The sequence below is a fragment of the Pelophylax lessonae genome, assembly GCF_965119305.1.
Source record: "Pelophylax lessonae genome assembly, chromosome: 4".
NCBI classification, from domain to species: domain Eukaryota; kingdom Metazoa; phylum Chordata; class Amphibia; order Anura; family Ranidae; genus Pelophylax; species Pelophylax lessonae.
Genome location: NC_138771.1, coordinates 266768765 through 266783286, shown reverse-complemented (window position 1 = coordinate 266783286; position 14522 = coordinate 266768765). Strand labels below are relative to the sequence as shown.

Genomic DNA, 14522 nt, shown 5'->3' with positions numbered 1-14522 from the left:
GGTAAATCAAAAGCTGATTCCGATATATCGGGGAAAGTCCATATCGGCCCTCTATATATTGCCTATGCCGATAACAAGTCGATCCCTAGTACAAATGTACCTATTGGTTGCTAGGATGCAGGCAGCTCCTGCTGCCTAGTGTCCAGCATTGCTAGGATGCAGTGAGCTTCTGCCACCTACCATCCTTCCTTGCTAGGATGCAGATGGATGAAATAAAGTACATTTGTGTTGTACACATGTATACATTAGCACAAATGTTAACATGTTTACAGCCTAAAAAATGCTTCATATGTCCATCCTCCTGTCGATTCCTAGGACACAGGTGGTCTTGCTACCTAGTGTCCAACGTTGCTAGGATGCAGGCGGCTCCTGCTGCCTAGTGTCCAGCATTGCTAGGATGCAGTGAGCTTCTGCCACCTACCATCCTTCCTTGCTAGGATGCAGATGGATGAAATAAAGTACATTTGTGTTCCACGCATGTAAACGTTAGCACAAATGTTTAAGTGCTTACAGTGTAAAATATTCTCTATATTCTCGTCTTCTTATTGGTTGCCAGGACTCAGTTGGCTCCTGCCAGCTACCATTATTCAATACTAGGATGCAGATGGCTCAAATAGAGTACATTTGCGCTCAACGCATGTAAACATTAGCTTTTATGTGCATAAAGTGTAAAACATACTCCAATATGCCAGTCCTCCTATTGGTTGCTAGGACACAGGTGGCTCCTGCTGCCTACTGTCCAGCATTGCTATAATGCAGACAGCTCTTGCCACCTACCATCCTTCATTGCTAGGATGCAGGTGGCTTAAATTGAGTACATTTGGACTCCATGCATGTAAACATTAGCTTTTATGTGCATACAGTGTAAAGCATACTCCAATTTGCTTGTCCTCCTTTTGGTTGCCAGGACACAGGTGGCTCCTGCTGCCTACTGTCCAGCGTTGCTAGAATGCAGACAGCTCTTTCCACCTACCATCCTTCATTGCTCGGATGCAGGTGATTTAGATAGAGTACATTTGCACGCTACATATTAAACTTTAGCACAAACATTTACATGCATATAGCGTAAGATATGCCTGTCTTTGAACACAGATCTTTTCCATTTTTGTTTTACACTGCAGATCAATAAGGGTAAGTGTGCTTGGGGCCATGGAATACTATACTGTTGCAATCAGATATGTATAAATTATGGATCTGAACACAGTGTACTGTGTGCATGAACCCAAACTCATGGTATGAAATATACGGTAGGTATATATTAGCTTGAGGGAAAGGAGTACACTGTATGGGTCCAAAAAATCTGCAAGATGCAAAAGTATGTATGCTATAAACAGAAAATGATCACTTTTGTACTACTGGAAGAGTTGCAGATTTGCCAGGGACACAGCCAGGGACATTATTTTGTAGTGAGGACAGCCTGAGTATATGTACATTCTAGTGAAGGGTGTGCCAGTTCCTGTCTTGTCCCCCTGATATGATGACAGTGCTGCCTGACAGTAAGAAGACCAGAGGGGGGAGGGGCTCCTGGGGGCAGCTGCTCCTCCTCCCCAGGGAAGCCCTTCTCCACGCTTCATGCACCACGCCATACAAAAGAACAGCCTGAGCTCACAAGCAACCACACAAACACAGCTCTGTCACCAAGCTGGCCGCAGCAGGACAGCAGCATGCTAATTTGTGTTTCTGGTTGCTGCCCTAGTCTATATCCAGACCTGTACACCGGTCCCTCTCCTTCCTGTGGCTGTACTCATCTGGAATCATTGCTCTGATGTCTGAAAGATCACTAAAATAAAATCTGCCTGGAGAATAGCATCAAAGCCACACACAGCTAATTCTTTTTTTTTGGTGGCACGAGGAAGAGTTCTAACCTACTACTGTGATGTCATTGGGGAAATTCCTTCTTACTTCCTGTGTCATCACTTCCCTCCGCACTTGGAGTTAATGAGCATTTAAACTTTGCAGTGCAGGAGGGCCTCATTCAAGGGTAGCTTATTTTGTAATTTCCATAATTCAAATATATAAAAGTACCATAATTATCGGCGTATAACACACACTTTTTCTCCCTGAAAACAGAGTGAAAGTAATGTGTGTGTTATACGCCGATATATGCCTCAGAGGGGAAGGGGGGGGCGAGCGCTGCCAGATCACACAGAGTGGGGATCTCCCAAAGACATCACGCTGGTACAATGTTCACAGTGTTGACAGGGGAATCCCTCCTGTCAAGCAATCGTCTTCTCCCGGCAGGGGAAGCCATCCCAGCGGGGAGATACAGTGAATATTGGTAGTGGCTATAGCAGCTGCTAGCGATAATCGCAGGTAAAACCTGGCATGCTGGTTGTACCCAAATTGATCAATCGATTAACTTTCTACATTTAGCCTGCCCATATACAGTATGGTTAGGATTTCGGACAAGATTCAAACCTTGCATGGCCTGGCTTAGGGAGTTGTCATGGGAACAAGTGTCCTTATTGGAAGATTTCCTCTCTATTACTGGTCCAGTGGGCACTCAAAATGTTGGATTTACCTTTACTTTTATTCCTGTTGACATAGTTGATTGGGATCATTGGAAAGGGTGAATCGCTGAATGGGGACAAAGACACCAAGGTTTGCCTTTAGTTATACCTTAAGGTGTTTTAGACAGCCCATAGATGGTGCAAATTTCTTTCCTGCAAATCTGACAGTGCTGACAGGGGAACCCCTCCTGCCAAACAATAGTCTTCTCCCTGCGGGGGGGGGGGGGGGGGGTCGGGGGAAGCCGCCATCACTGGGAGAAGACACTGATTATCACTAACGGCTATAGCAACGGCTTACTATAATCGTAAGTGAATCTGGTTGTGTGAACCGGCTCTCAAAGGAGCCAGTTCACACATCTCCGGGGCAGCCGCAGAGCTGCAGAGCAGCCGAAGAGCAGCCGCAGAGCACACTGCAGAAGGGTCCTGTGCGTCTTTGGCTTCAATTCAGTTCCAAATTTAGGCAAAATTTTGGATCTAATTCGGACCTGAAACGATGAAGGGGGATGCACTGAACCCCCTGCTGCAAGCAGCGCCACAGCCTAATACTCACCTGTCCAATGGTTCCTTGCCGGCATGAAATCTTCTTCTGAGTGCTGGTCTTTGGGCCTCTTTAATAGATGATGCCAATCCTGTGAGTCCGCAGGAGGCCGTCATCTCAGCACTCAGAGACCGGCCTGACCTGGCGCTGTGCAGTTCAGTTTGCAGCACCGGGGAAGACAGCGAGCAGGCAGGTAGGGACATTTTATTGCAGAAGAGGCATTGCATGTGCAATCAAAGCCTGCCTGCTGTTTGTGACAGCGAAATGTCAGTTCTGCTCTAAATCCAATGGCAGGAAAGTAGATTGATTGATATGACTGGAGCATTGAATGATCTTTTTGGTATTTTTCACTGACAGAAAATGAAACAACAATGTGATCATATCTATATAATCGTTCAGTGTACATGTACAGTCATATTGTATAGTGTACGCCTAAACAAGTGTGCACAGGAAGCCATCATGATGTCATGTGGGAAGTGCCAGGGCTGACCTGTGTGGCTCTCACACTGTCACCCTTTAGTGAGTCAGTGACACAGAACAAGCCTGGGCTTATCATGTGTCTCCATAGCCCATGGTGAATAGCTGACAGCAGGCCCTCCGATCCCTTTAAGGCCAAACACATATGAATTACATAGGTTCTGAGGCTAATTTAATGCAAATAGGGCACCAAGTGATTTTAACCCCTTCATGCTCAAGCCTTTTTCTGACATTTGCTGCTTACAAGTTAAAAATCAGTATTTTTTGCTAGAAAATTACTTAGAACCCCCAAACATATATATATATATATATATATATATAATTTTTTTTAACAGAGACCCTAGAGAATAATGTTGCATTCGTTGCAATATTTCATGTGAAGTGGTATTTGCGCAGCGGTCTTTCAAATGCAATTTTTTTGGAAGAAATACAATTATTATGATTAAAAAAAAAACAAAACAGTTAGGTTAGCCTATTTTTTTTTTGTATAATGTGAAAGATGATGTTACGCTGAGAAAATAGATACCTAACATGTCATGCTTTAAAATTGCACACCCTCGCTGAATGGCTACAAATTACGATAGTTAAAAATCTCCATTGGCACCGCTTTAAAAAAATGTTAATGATTACCTATTAAGAGTTACAGAGAAGGTCTTGTGCTATACTTATTGCTCTCGCTGTATCGATCGCAGCGATACCTCACATGTGTGGTTTGAACACCGCTTACATATGTGGGCGCGACATACGTATGCGTTTGCTTCTGCGTGTGAGCGTTTTTATTATTTATTTTATTTTTACAATGTCTCTTTAAATTTGTCTTTTTATCACTTTTATTGCAGTCACAAGGAATGTAAACATCCCTTGTGACAGTGACAGGCAAAGACAGGTACTCTTTATGGAGGGATCGGGGGTCTAAAAGACCCCAAATCCCTCATCTGCACTTAAAAGAAATCAAAATGCCAAGTTTGGCTGTTTTGAATGCGGTCATTTTTTTTAAAATCTGCCACGCCAAGTCATGTCATGATATGGCTTCTGGGTTTCTACAACGGAGACCTGATCAAAGTTGAATCCGGTTTTGCTCGGGCGGATCTTCAGCCAGCCGGCGAACATGCCAGCTGGTAGCTCGGGTCCCCTATTGGGACAGGAGACTCGGGCAGAGCTGCCAAAGGTGGGGGGTGGGGAACCCCCTCCTGCTCCTTGTAATAACAACCAAGCGTTTGGTATCACAAGATAGCTGACCGTCGGCTCTAAACAACGGTATCGGGTGATGGCTCTAGCTGCAGGCATCACCCTGGTACTACCCCTTGAAGCAGAGGCCGCATTTTTGCGTTATATTAGCAGGAAGGGGCTAATTACTACCCTAACCACTTGCTAACCGCCAGTAGTACCTATACTGCAGCAGGTCGGCTCTCTTGTGTGAAACGACGTAACATATTGGGTTTTTTTTTTTTACCAAAAATATATAGCAGAATACATATTGGCCTAAAATGATGAAAACATTTCATTTTCTTAATGGCAATGTTTTATAGCAGAAAGTAAAAAAAAAAAAAATTTTCTCAGAATTGTGGTTCTTTTTTTTGTTTAGGCCTCATGCACATGTTTGAAAAAACGAACTGCAAAGCCAGGTCTGAGGCTAAGAAAAAGCAGTTGTAAAAACGTGCTTTTAGAAGTGTTTTATATTGGCGTTAATGTGCGTTTACCCACGTTTAGCAGCCTTTCTCTGCCCTCTTCTATTTTCCAACCTCAAATCCAACTACTACAGCTTAAAAAATGTCTGACGTGGCCTAACGCTGTATGCGGCCTTTAGCACCGCCAGGCATTTTTACAGCTTAATGCTGCTGCTCCAGAACGAGCTGGCCCTGTATTTTTTTTTACAGCTTAAAAACGCCTAAACCACTTATAGTGATAATATATAGAGCGCTGGGCACAGGACTACATAATACACAGAGCGCTGGGTACAGGACTACATAATATACAGAGCGCTGGGCACAGGACTACATAATACACAGAGCGCTGGGCACAGGACTGCATAATACACAGAGCGCTGGGCACAGGACTACATAATACACAGGAGGGTGTTGGGCATAGAGTGCAAGTTTCAGAGGTTTGCTATGCACAGAGGACACTTCTGCCCCCACATCCATAGCTCACCTCTGCACCCTTCTCTCACAGATTATCTCTGCAGCCACCTCTTATCCCTTCCCCCACAGCTAAACTCTCCATCTCTCCATGCAGCTGCATCAGCTCTGACCCCTGCTTCCCCACTGCCATCACCTGTGTACAAACAGACCCCCCCCCCCCCCCCCATCTGCTCACCTCCCATTCTCAGCCCTCTACATAGTCAATTTTTGGCTCTGCCTCTCCTCCACTGAACAGCAGCAGGAGCAGCAGTGAGATCGTCCAGCAGGGGGCGTCTGCATCTGAGCCACCAGGCCGTTTCTCAGCCAGCATTGGATGCCCGGTCTACATTAATCTGGCCCTGAATCCGGGGACAGACTTGGACCGGGGACAGTGTCCTCAATCCAGGGACTGTCCCTGGAAACCGGGAACGTCTCTGGTCACCCTAACTTACAGCTCCTAAAAGCCTGTGTGTGCATGAGCCCATAGAATAACATGGAGGGACATTTTTAAGCTGCAAAAAAAGTGCCTGACCTAATAAAAGCAGCTGTAAAAACGCCCAGTGTGCATGAGGCCTTATAGCGTAAAAAATAACATAAATAATACTAAATAAAACAAGATAACTAAAGATAATAAAACTAATATAAAACTAAAAGAAAGCGCTATTTGAAGGGAAAAAAGGACAATAATTTAATTTGTGTACAATGTTGCACGACTGCGCGATTGTCAGTGCTGTATCGCAAAAAATGGCCTGGTCATTAAGGGGGTAAAACCTTCTGGTCCAGAAGTGGTTAATCAGCCCCAGAACCTGTGTTCGGTGTTAAAGGGATGTGGTGACAACTTTATGCCCCCATAACAGCTCTCTGCTCTGATATACAGCTTTACGACCCTTTAAATACACAAAAAAAACGCCCGACCGCATCACTTTCACACTTCCTAAATATGTGAACTGAAAATCTATTCGCTGCCTAGCAACGCCCTAGCCGCTTGCGATGTGTTGGTCACCTGGAGACGGGTCTCCTCCCTCTCCGAACTAGTGGCCGCCGCCCGCACTCTCCTCACAGCTCCAGCCTCGCTTTCACTTCCCCCCGGCTCGGCGGCTGTACCCGGTACAAGGGCCTGGCGGAGGAATACTTGGTTGTGGGCGGGGATTGCATTGGTTGTGGGCGGGGCCTGCGCTCCCTTCCCACACTGACTCCCTCGGGTGCTCGCCTGGGAGCGGAGGAAGCAGCGGGGCCGCCCGTGTGGTGTCAGGGAGAGAGAGAGGGACGAAGATCGGGGATGCCGGGGCGCTGCCGCTCTGATCGGAGAAGCCGGGGAGCGGAGACGGTGGGGGATCGACAGCCTGGATCTGGAGTTCAAATCCCAGCTCCCCTCTGGCCTCTCCCTCCTCATCCGCCATGTTAACCAGAAAACCCGGGGCGGCCGTGGCCATCCATCCGGCCGGTAAGAGTGGGGAGCATGCGGGCCGCCAGGGGTTAAATGTGCTGGGGCGGGGGGGGCCCTATACAAGGCTGTACCCAGGGGCCAATAACAAAGCCGTGTGTGAGTCATGTTGGATCATGGGTTTACCCTGACAATGGCAGGATGAGCCTGGACTTGTATGGGCACCCAGTGTGCCCCCCAGACATTGTCCATGGCTAATCCCAGACCTGCTTTGTGTTCCAGGCAGAGGAAGTGACGGGACCAGCCAGCTCCAGCCATCGCCAGCATTACCCAGATCTGCTGCCACCGCCACCGGATCGCCTGTCTCATTGCCACCCCTCAGAGCCAACACGGTAAGACCCCAATTCTACATACACATCAATGTACTCCATCACCCCGACACAGGCTGCCTTTCCTTACTTTCATTACTACGCCTTATTTCTAATAGTCTTTAAAGCTATTTACAGCGGCCGCTTAATTACATGGGTTATATTTAGCACACATCTGTGGCCTTTTTCACATACTTGACTCTTCCATATGTATGTAGAGCGTGTCTGCTTACATAGATTTATAGGTGTTGTTATTTGTATGTAGAGGTTGTCATGTATGTAGAGCGTGTCTGCTTACATAGATTTATAGGTGTTGTTATTTGTATGTAGAGGTTGTCATGTATGTAGAGCGTGTCTGGTTACATAGATTTATAGGTGTTGTTATTTGTATGTAGAGGTTGTCATGTATGTAGAGCGTGTCTGGTTACATAGATTTATAGGGGTCGTTATTTGTATGTAGAGGTTGTCATATGTATGTAGAGCGTGTCTGGTTACATAGATTTATAGGGGTTGTCGTATGTATGTAGAGCGTGCCCAGTTGTATAGACTCGTAGGGGTCACCATAGGTATGTACCCCCCTTATCTGGTTATATAGAATTAGAGGGACTATCGTTTGTATGTAGAGTTTGTGTGGTTGCAAGAAATGATAGGGGTTGTCAAGTGTATGTAGTCCTTGGCTGGTTATATAGACTTGTGGAGGTTGTCTTATCTATGAAGCCTTTGTTTGGTTACATAGAATTTAAAGGATTGTCATAGGTATGTTGCCCTTGTCTGGTTATATAGAATTGTCAAGCTTGTCGTATGTCTGGTTGCATAGAATTGTAGAGGTTGTCATAGGTATGTAGCCCTTGTCTGGTTATATAGACTTGCAGGGGTTGTCATAGGTATGTAGCCCTTGTCTGGTTATATAGGCTTGCAGGGGTGGTCATAGGTATGTAGCCCTTGTCTGGTTGCATAGAATTGTAGGGGTTGTCATAGGTATGTAGCCCTTGTCTGGTTATATAGACTTGCAGGGGTTGTCATAGGTATGTAGCCCTTGTCTGGTTATATAGACTTGCAGGGGTTGTCATAGGTATGTAGCCCTTGTCTGGTTATATAGACTTGCAGGGGTTGTCATAGGTATGTAGCCCTTGTCTGGTTATATAGGCTTGCAGGGGTTGTCATAGGTATGTAGCGCTTGTCTGGTTATATAGACTTGCAGGGGTTGTCATAGGTATGTAGCCCTTGTCTGGTTGCATAGAATTGTAGAGGTTGTCATAGGTATGTAGCCCTTGTCTGGTTATATAGACTTGCAGGGGTTGTCATAGGTATGTAGCCCTTGTCTGGTTGCATAGAATTGTAGGGGTTGTCATAGGTATGTAGCCCTTGTCTGGTTATATAGACTTGCAGGGGTTGTCATAGATATGTAGCCCTTGTCTGGTTATATAGACTTGCAGGGGTTGTCATAGGTATGTAGCCCTTGTCTGGTTGCATAGAATTGTAGGGGTTGTCATAGGTATGTAGCCCTTGTCTGGTTATATAGACTTGCAGGGGCTGTCATAGGTATGTAGCCCTTGTCTGGTTATATAGGCTTGTAGGTGTTGTCATAGGTATGTAGCCCTTGTCTGGTTATATAGGCTTGCAGGGGTTGTCATAGGTATGTAGCCCTTGTCTGGTTATATAGAATTGTAGAGGTTGTCATAGGTATGTAGCCCTTGTCTGGTTATATAGAATTGTAGAGGTTGTCATAGGTATGTAGCCCTTGTCTGGTTATATAGACTTGCAGGGGTTGCCATAGGTATGTAGCGCTTGTCTGGTTATATAGACTTGCAGGGGTTGTCATAGGTATGTAGCCCTTGTCTGGTTGCATAGAATTGTAGAGGTTGTCATAGGTATGTAGCCCTTGTCTGGTTATATAGGCTTGCAGGGGTTGTCCATATGTATGTAGCCCTTGTCTGGTTACATAGGCTTGCAGGGGTTGTCCATATGTATGTAGCCCTTGTCTGGTTACATAGGCTTGCAGGGGTTGTCCTAGGTATGTAGCCCTTGTCTGGTTATATAGACTTGCAGGGGTTGTCGTGTATGTAGCCCTTGTCTGGTTATATAGACTTGCAGGTGTTGTCCATATGTATGTAGAGCTTGTCTGGGTTTATAGATTTGTAGAGGTTGGCATATGTACAGTGTGCATTCATTAACTATTCTGACCCCCAATTCAATTTTATTTTGCAGCCTGATACTACATTGGTTTAAAGTCATTTGTATTAATTAATAATCAGTACGCCATAATGGCAAAGTGAAAAAATAATTTTAGGAATGTTTGCAAATGTATGAAAAAGGAAAAACTGAAATATAGCATCAGCATAAGTATTCCGAGCATTTGCTATTTACTCTTGAAATGTATCTCTGGTGTCTCCATTTCTCTTGATCTTTGCTGAGATGTTTGTACACATTGATTGGAATCCACTCGTGGTAAATTTTATGCATTCATTGGACGTGATTTGGAAAGGCACATACCCCTCTATAAAAGACCTCACAGCTGACAATGCATACTGTATCAGAGCAAAAACCATGAGGTCAAAGGAACTGCCTTCAGAGCTCAGATACAGGATTATTGCAAGAGACCCATCTGGGGAAGGATAGAAGAAACAAAATTCTGCTTTACCGAAGGTTACCAAGAGCATGGTGGTCTCTGTAATTCTCAAACAGAAGCTTGGCACAATCAGAAATCTTCCAAGAGCTCATCTCCTGGCCAAAATGAGCCTTTGTAATGGATGTGACCAAGAACCCAATGATCACTCTGACCGAGCTCCAAAGATCCTGTGTAGATGGGACAAAGTTCCAGAAAGATAACCATCGCTGCAGCCCTCCACTGATCTGGCCTTTATGGCAGAGTGGCTAGACGGAAGTTTCTCCTCCGTGCAAAACACATGAAAGCCCATCTGGATTTTGCAAAAAAGCCAATAAAGAACTCGGACTGTGAGGAACAAGATTCTCTGCTCTGATGAAACCAAGATTAAACTGTTTGGCCACAATTCAAAATGTTCTGTCTGGAGGAAACCAGACACTGCTCATCAGCTGCCCAATACCGTCCCAACAGTGAAGCATGGTGGTGGCAGCATCATGCTGTGGGGATGTTTTTCATCAGCAGGGACTAGGAGACTGGTCAGGGTTTAAGGAAAGCTGAATGGAGCAAAGTACAGATATAGCCTCATTGAAAACCTGTTCCACAGCTCTCAGGACCTCAGACTGGGCCAAAGGTTAATTTTCCAACATAACAATAGTCCTAAGCTGGGCAACTCTGTGAATGTCCTAGAGTGGCCCAGTCAGAGCCCTGACTTGAACTCTATTGAAAATCTCTGGAGAGACCTGAAAATGGCTGTCCACTGACGCTCCACATCCAACCCCCAATCAAGGTGTGCAAAGCTTGTTGTGTCATACCCAAAAAGACTCGAGACTGTCATTTCTGATGAAGGTGCTTCAAGAGTACTAATGGTCTGAATACTTGTACATGTGTTTTTTCAGTTTCTCTTTAATAAATTCATAGACATTTCTAAAATTGTGTTTTTCACTTTGTCATTACTGAGTAAAGATTTATGAGAAAAATGTATTTTAAACCACTATAGTATCAGACTGCAAAATTGAAAATTATGCGAAAGCTTATCTTGTTTATGTAGACTTGTAGAGGTTCTCACATGGTATGTAGGGGTTGTCGTATATATGTGTATGTGTGTATATGTATGTGTGTATATGTATGTATGTATGTGTGTATATATATATATATGTATGTGTGTATGTAGCCCTTGTCTGGTTGTATAGACTTGTAGAGGTTGTCATATGTACAGTGGGTAAAATAATTATTTGATCCCCCTGCAGATTTTGTAAGTTTGCCCACTTACAAAGAAATGAAGGATCTTTAATTATAGAAACATAACCAAAAATCACATGTTACAAATGTTATAAATTGAGTTGCAGTTCCGTGAGGAAAATAAGTATTTGATCCCCTACCAACCAACAATAATTGTGGCTCCCACAGACTGGCTACAGTATATGGTACACAGATTAGTCTTCAATTTAAGAAGGTGCTCCTAAGGACAAGTTGTTATGTGTATAAAAAGAAACCTGTCCACAGAATCTTTCTTCCATTCAAACCTCACGATTATGGACATTAGGGACAAGAATGTAGACCTGCACAAGGCTGAAATGGGCTACAAGACCATCAGCGAGAAGCTTAGTGAGGAGGAGACAGCTGTTGGAGCAATTATTCGCAAATCAAAGAAATCTAAAATAACTTTCAGTCGTCCTTGGTCTGAAGCGCTAGGCAAGATTTCGCCTCATGGGGTAAGGATGATCATAAGAGGAAAGTGAGGGATCAGACCAGAACTGCATGGGAGGAGCTTGTGAATGATATCAAGGCAGTTGGGACCATAGTCACTAAACAAATCATTGGTAACACAATACGCCGCCATGGATTGAAATCCTGCAATGCCTGCAAGGTCTCCCTCTTCAAGAAGGCACATGTACAGGCCCGTCTGAAGTCTGCCAATGAACATCTAAATGATTCAGGGAAGAATTAGGAAGTGCTGTGGTCAGATGAGACCAAAATTGAGCTCTCTGGCATTACCTCGACTTGCTGTGTTTGGAGGAAGAAAAATGTTGACCGTGACCCTAAGAACACTATCCCTACAGTCAAGCACTGAGGTGGAAACAATATGCTTTGGAGCTGTTTCTCCGCTAAGGAAATAATCTGACTTTGCCGCATTGAGGGGCCTTTGTAAAATCTTGGATAAGAACCTTCCCTCTACCAGAACACTGAAGATGGGTCGGGGATGGGTCTTCCAGCATGAGAATGACCCAAAACCTACCACCAGGCAAGAAAAGAGTAGCTCAAAAAGAAGCATGTTAAAGCGGAGTTCCACCCAAAAGTGGAACTTCCGCTTTAGGCAGTTCTAACCCCCTGACATGCCACATTTGGCATGTCTTTTTTTTGGGGGGGGGGGGGGGCGGGTACCTAGTTTTGACAGGTACCCGCTCCCACTTCCGCTCAGAGTTCTCCTCTCCCCCTCCCTCCCTGCAATCTTCTGGGACATGTCAGAGGTTCCAGAAGATTGCCGGCCAATCACGACGTGTAGCGCAACTCACGCATGCGCAGTGCGTACCCGGCTGTGAAGCCAAAAACTGTCACAGCCGGGTGCCCACACCAGTGATGCCGGTGTCGCAGAGCAGAGATGGCGAAGATCGAGGCTTCGGGCGGCCGCATCGCTGGACAGGTGAGTGTGTGTTTAGGCTGGAACTCTGCTTTAAGGTCATGGACCAGACCATAGTCCTATAGAAAATGTATGGATGGAGCAGAGACTTCGAGTTGCCAAGCAACAGCCAGGAAACCTTAGGGATTTAGAGGAGATCTGTAAAGAGTGGACTGAAATCCCTCCTGAGATGTGTGCAAATCTGGTAAGCAACTACAAGAAATGTCTTACCTCTGTGCTTACCAACAAGGGTTTCTCCACCAAGTACTATGTCATGTTTTTGCTTGGGGATCAAATACTTTTTTTACTCGCTGAACTGCAACTCAATTTATAACATTTGTATCGTGGTGTGTGATAGACTTGTAGGGGTTGTCATATGTACTATTATGTAGTCCTCTGGTTATATAGACTTGTAGGGGTTGTCATATGTACGATGTAGTCCTCTGGTTATATAGACTTGTAGGGGCTGTCATATGTATTATGTAGTCCTCTGGTTATAGACTTGTAGGGCTTGTCATATGTATGTAGTCCTTGTCTGGTTACATAGATTTTGGGGGGGTTGTGTAACCAGACAAGGGCTACATACATACATAGGGTAGGGGTTGTTGGTATTCTGATGACACAAGAGAAGACTGTGCCTTTTGATTTCCATTTGTAAGTATTTATGGTGCCCGTGTATTCTTTTCAGTGGGATTATGCGTACTGAGCTTTCACCTTGCATGAACCCTTTGGAAGAAGAGCAAGATCGCTGAATGTCTTTTGTTGATTGATTGCTTCTTTTATGAATGGAAAATTGTATTTCTGCACAAAGTACATGGTGCATACCCTCTGTTCATTTAACACCCACCAACCAATCAGTTCTACATCTTGAAGTATAAGACATTAGTATTGGGAAGACTGGTAGCAGACATATGCATGTCTTCTAATATTTAAAAATGTCGTCTCTTTTGTTGATATTGATATAGGGGTGTTTGATATAGGGGTCGCTCAAAATGTTCCATCATGAAATAAATACATAGGCTACAATTAACCTCCTAAAATTCTAGTTGTTTGGCTCTATTCTGATCCTCTTTTATACATCTGTAGCAAGTTTTATTGGAAATCCTGATCTACGTTTTTTGAATTGAGTTAGTGTTTCAAAGTATTCAAAGCAGAGGATCAGCAGCATAACCAGGAAAATTTATTTTTCTGGAGGTTAACAGCAATGGCAGCCTAACTACATGTTTCTTACAAGACCTTGGGTGTACACGCCCATGTGTCCTGGCTTTGAAAGGGTCAAAACAAGCTCACGTTTCTATTCCTATCAGCGGCCTGAGGGCGATTAGTAAAAGTGATCTGGGCAGCTGTGGAGCTGCAAGATCACTCTTATAGGACTCTCAGGGTGCCATCTGCTGGACAACCAACCCCCCCCCCCCCCCCCCCCAACCTTCCCAATAGCGCAATATTGGGTTTCACTGTAAATTCCAGAGTGAAATTTAATTAAATATATATATATATATAATAAAAATAATTCTAGGTCCCTCATTTACATTTAGGCTCCGTTCACACCTTGGTGTTTTAGCTTGTTAATGCGCAAAACAACGGATTTGTCATGGATCACATTACACAATGAGACCATTCACAAATGTGCACAGTGAAAAATGAGACATGTCCATTTGTGTGCACTCTTATGTATTGTGAGGCCTGTAGAAGTCTGTCCATGCATGTATAGTGCTTTTTAATTTGTTTTCATGCATTGCCGGCCCTCCAAGGCCCACAACACTGCAGGGAATCCGTTCTTATTGTCCAAACCAAAGATGCAGGGCGCATAATGAAAAAAGAAAGTGTAACGCATAATGAAAACGCAGGGAGTGTTTGCTGATCAATTAAATGTAGACAGCAGAACGCCATTTCCAACACGCGT

The 14522-nt window shown here is 44.5% G+C and overlaps 1 protein-coding gene across 2 annotated transcripts in view; it reads left to right on the top strand.

Moving 5' to 3' along the window:
- Window positions 1–14522, top strand: part of DYRK2 (dual specificity tyrosine phosphorylation regulated kinase 2) — a 46010-nt gene that overhangs the window by 18203 nt on the left and 13285 nt on the right. The window contains exons 1-2 of one of the 2 annotated variants that reach the window (XM_082255431.1): window positions 6755–7089; window positions 7312–7421. In XM_082255431.1, coding sequence (XP_082111557.1) covers window positions 7044–7089; window positions 7312–7421 — 156 coding nt within the window. In that variant the 5' untranslated portion in view covers window positions 6755–7043. Of the gene's footprint in view, window positions 1–6754; window positions 7090–7311; window positions 7422–14522 lie in introns of those variants that run through there. The other variant, XM_082255432.1, reaches the window with a different exon arrangement.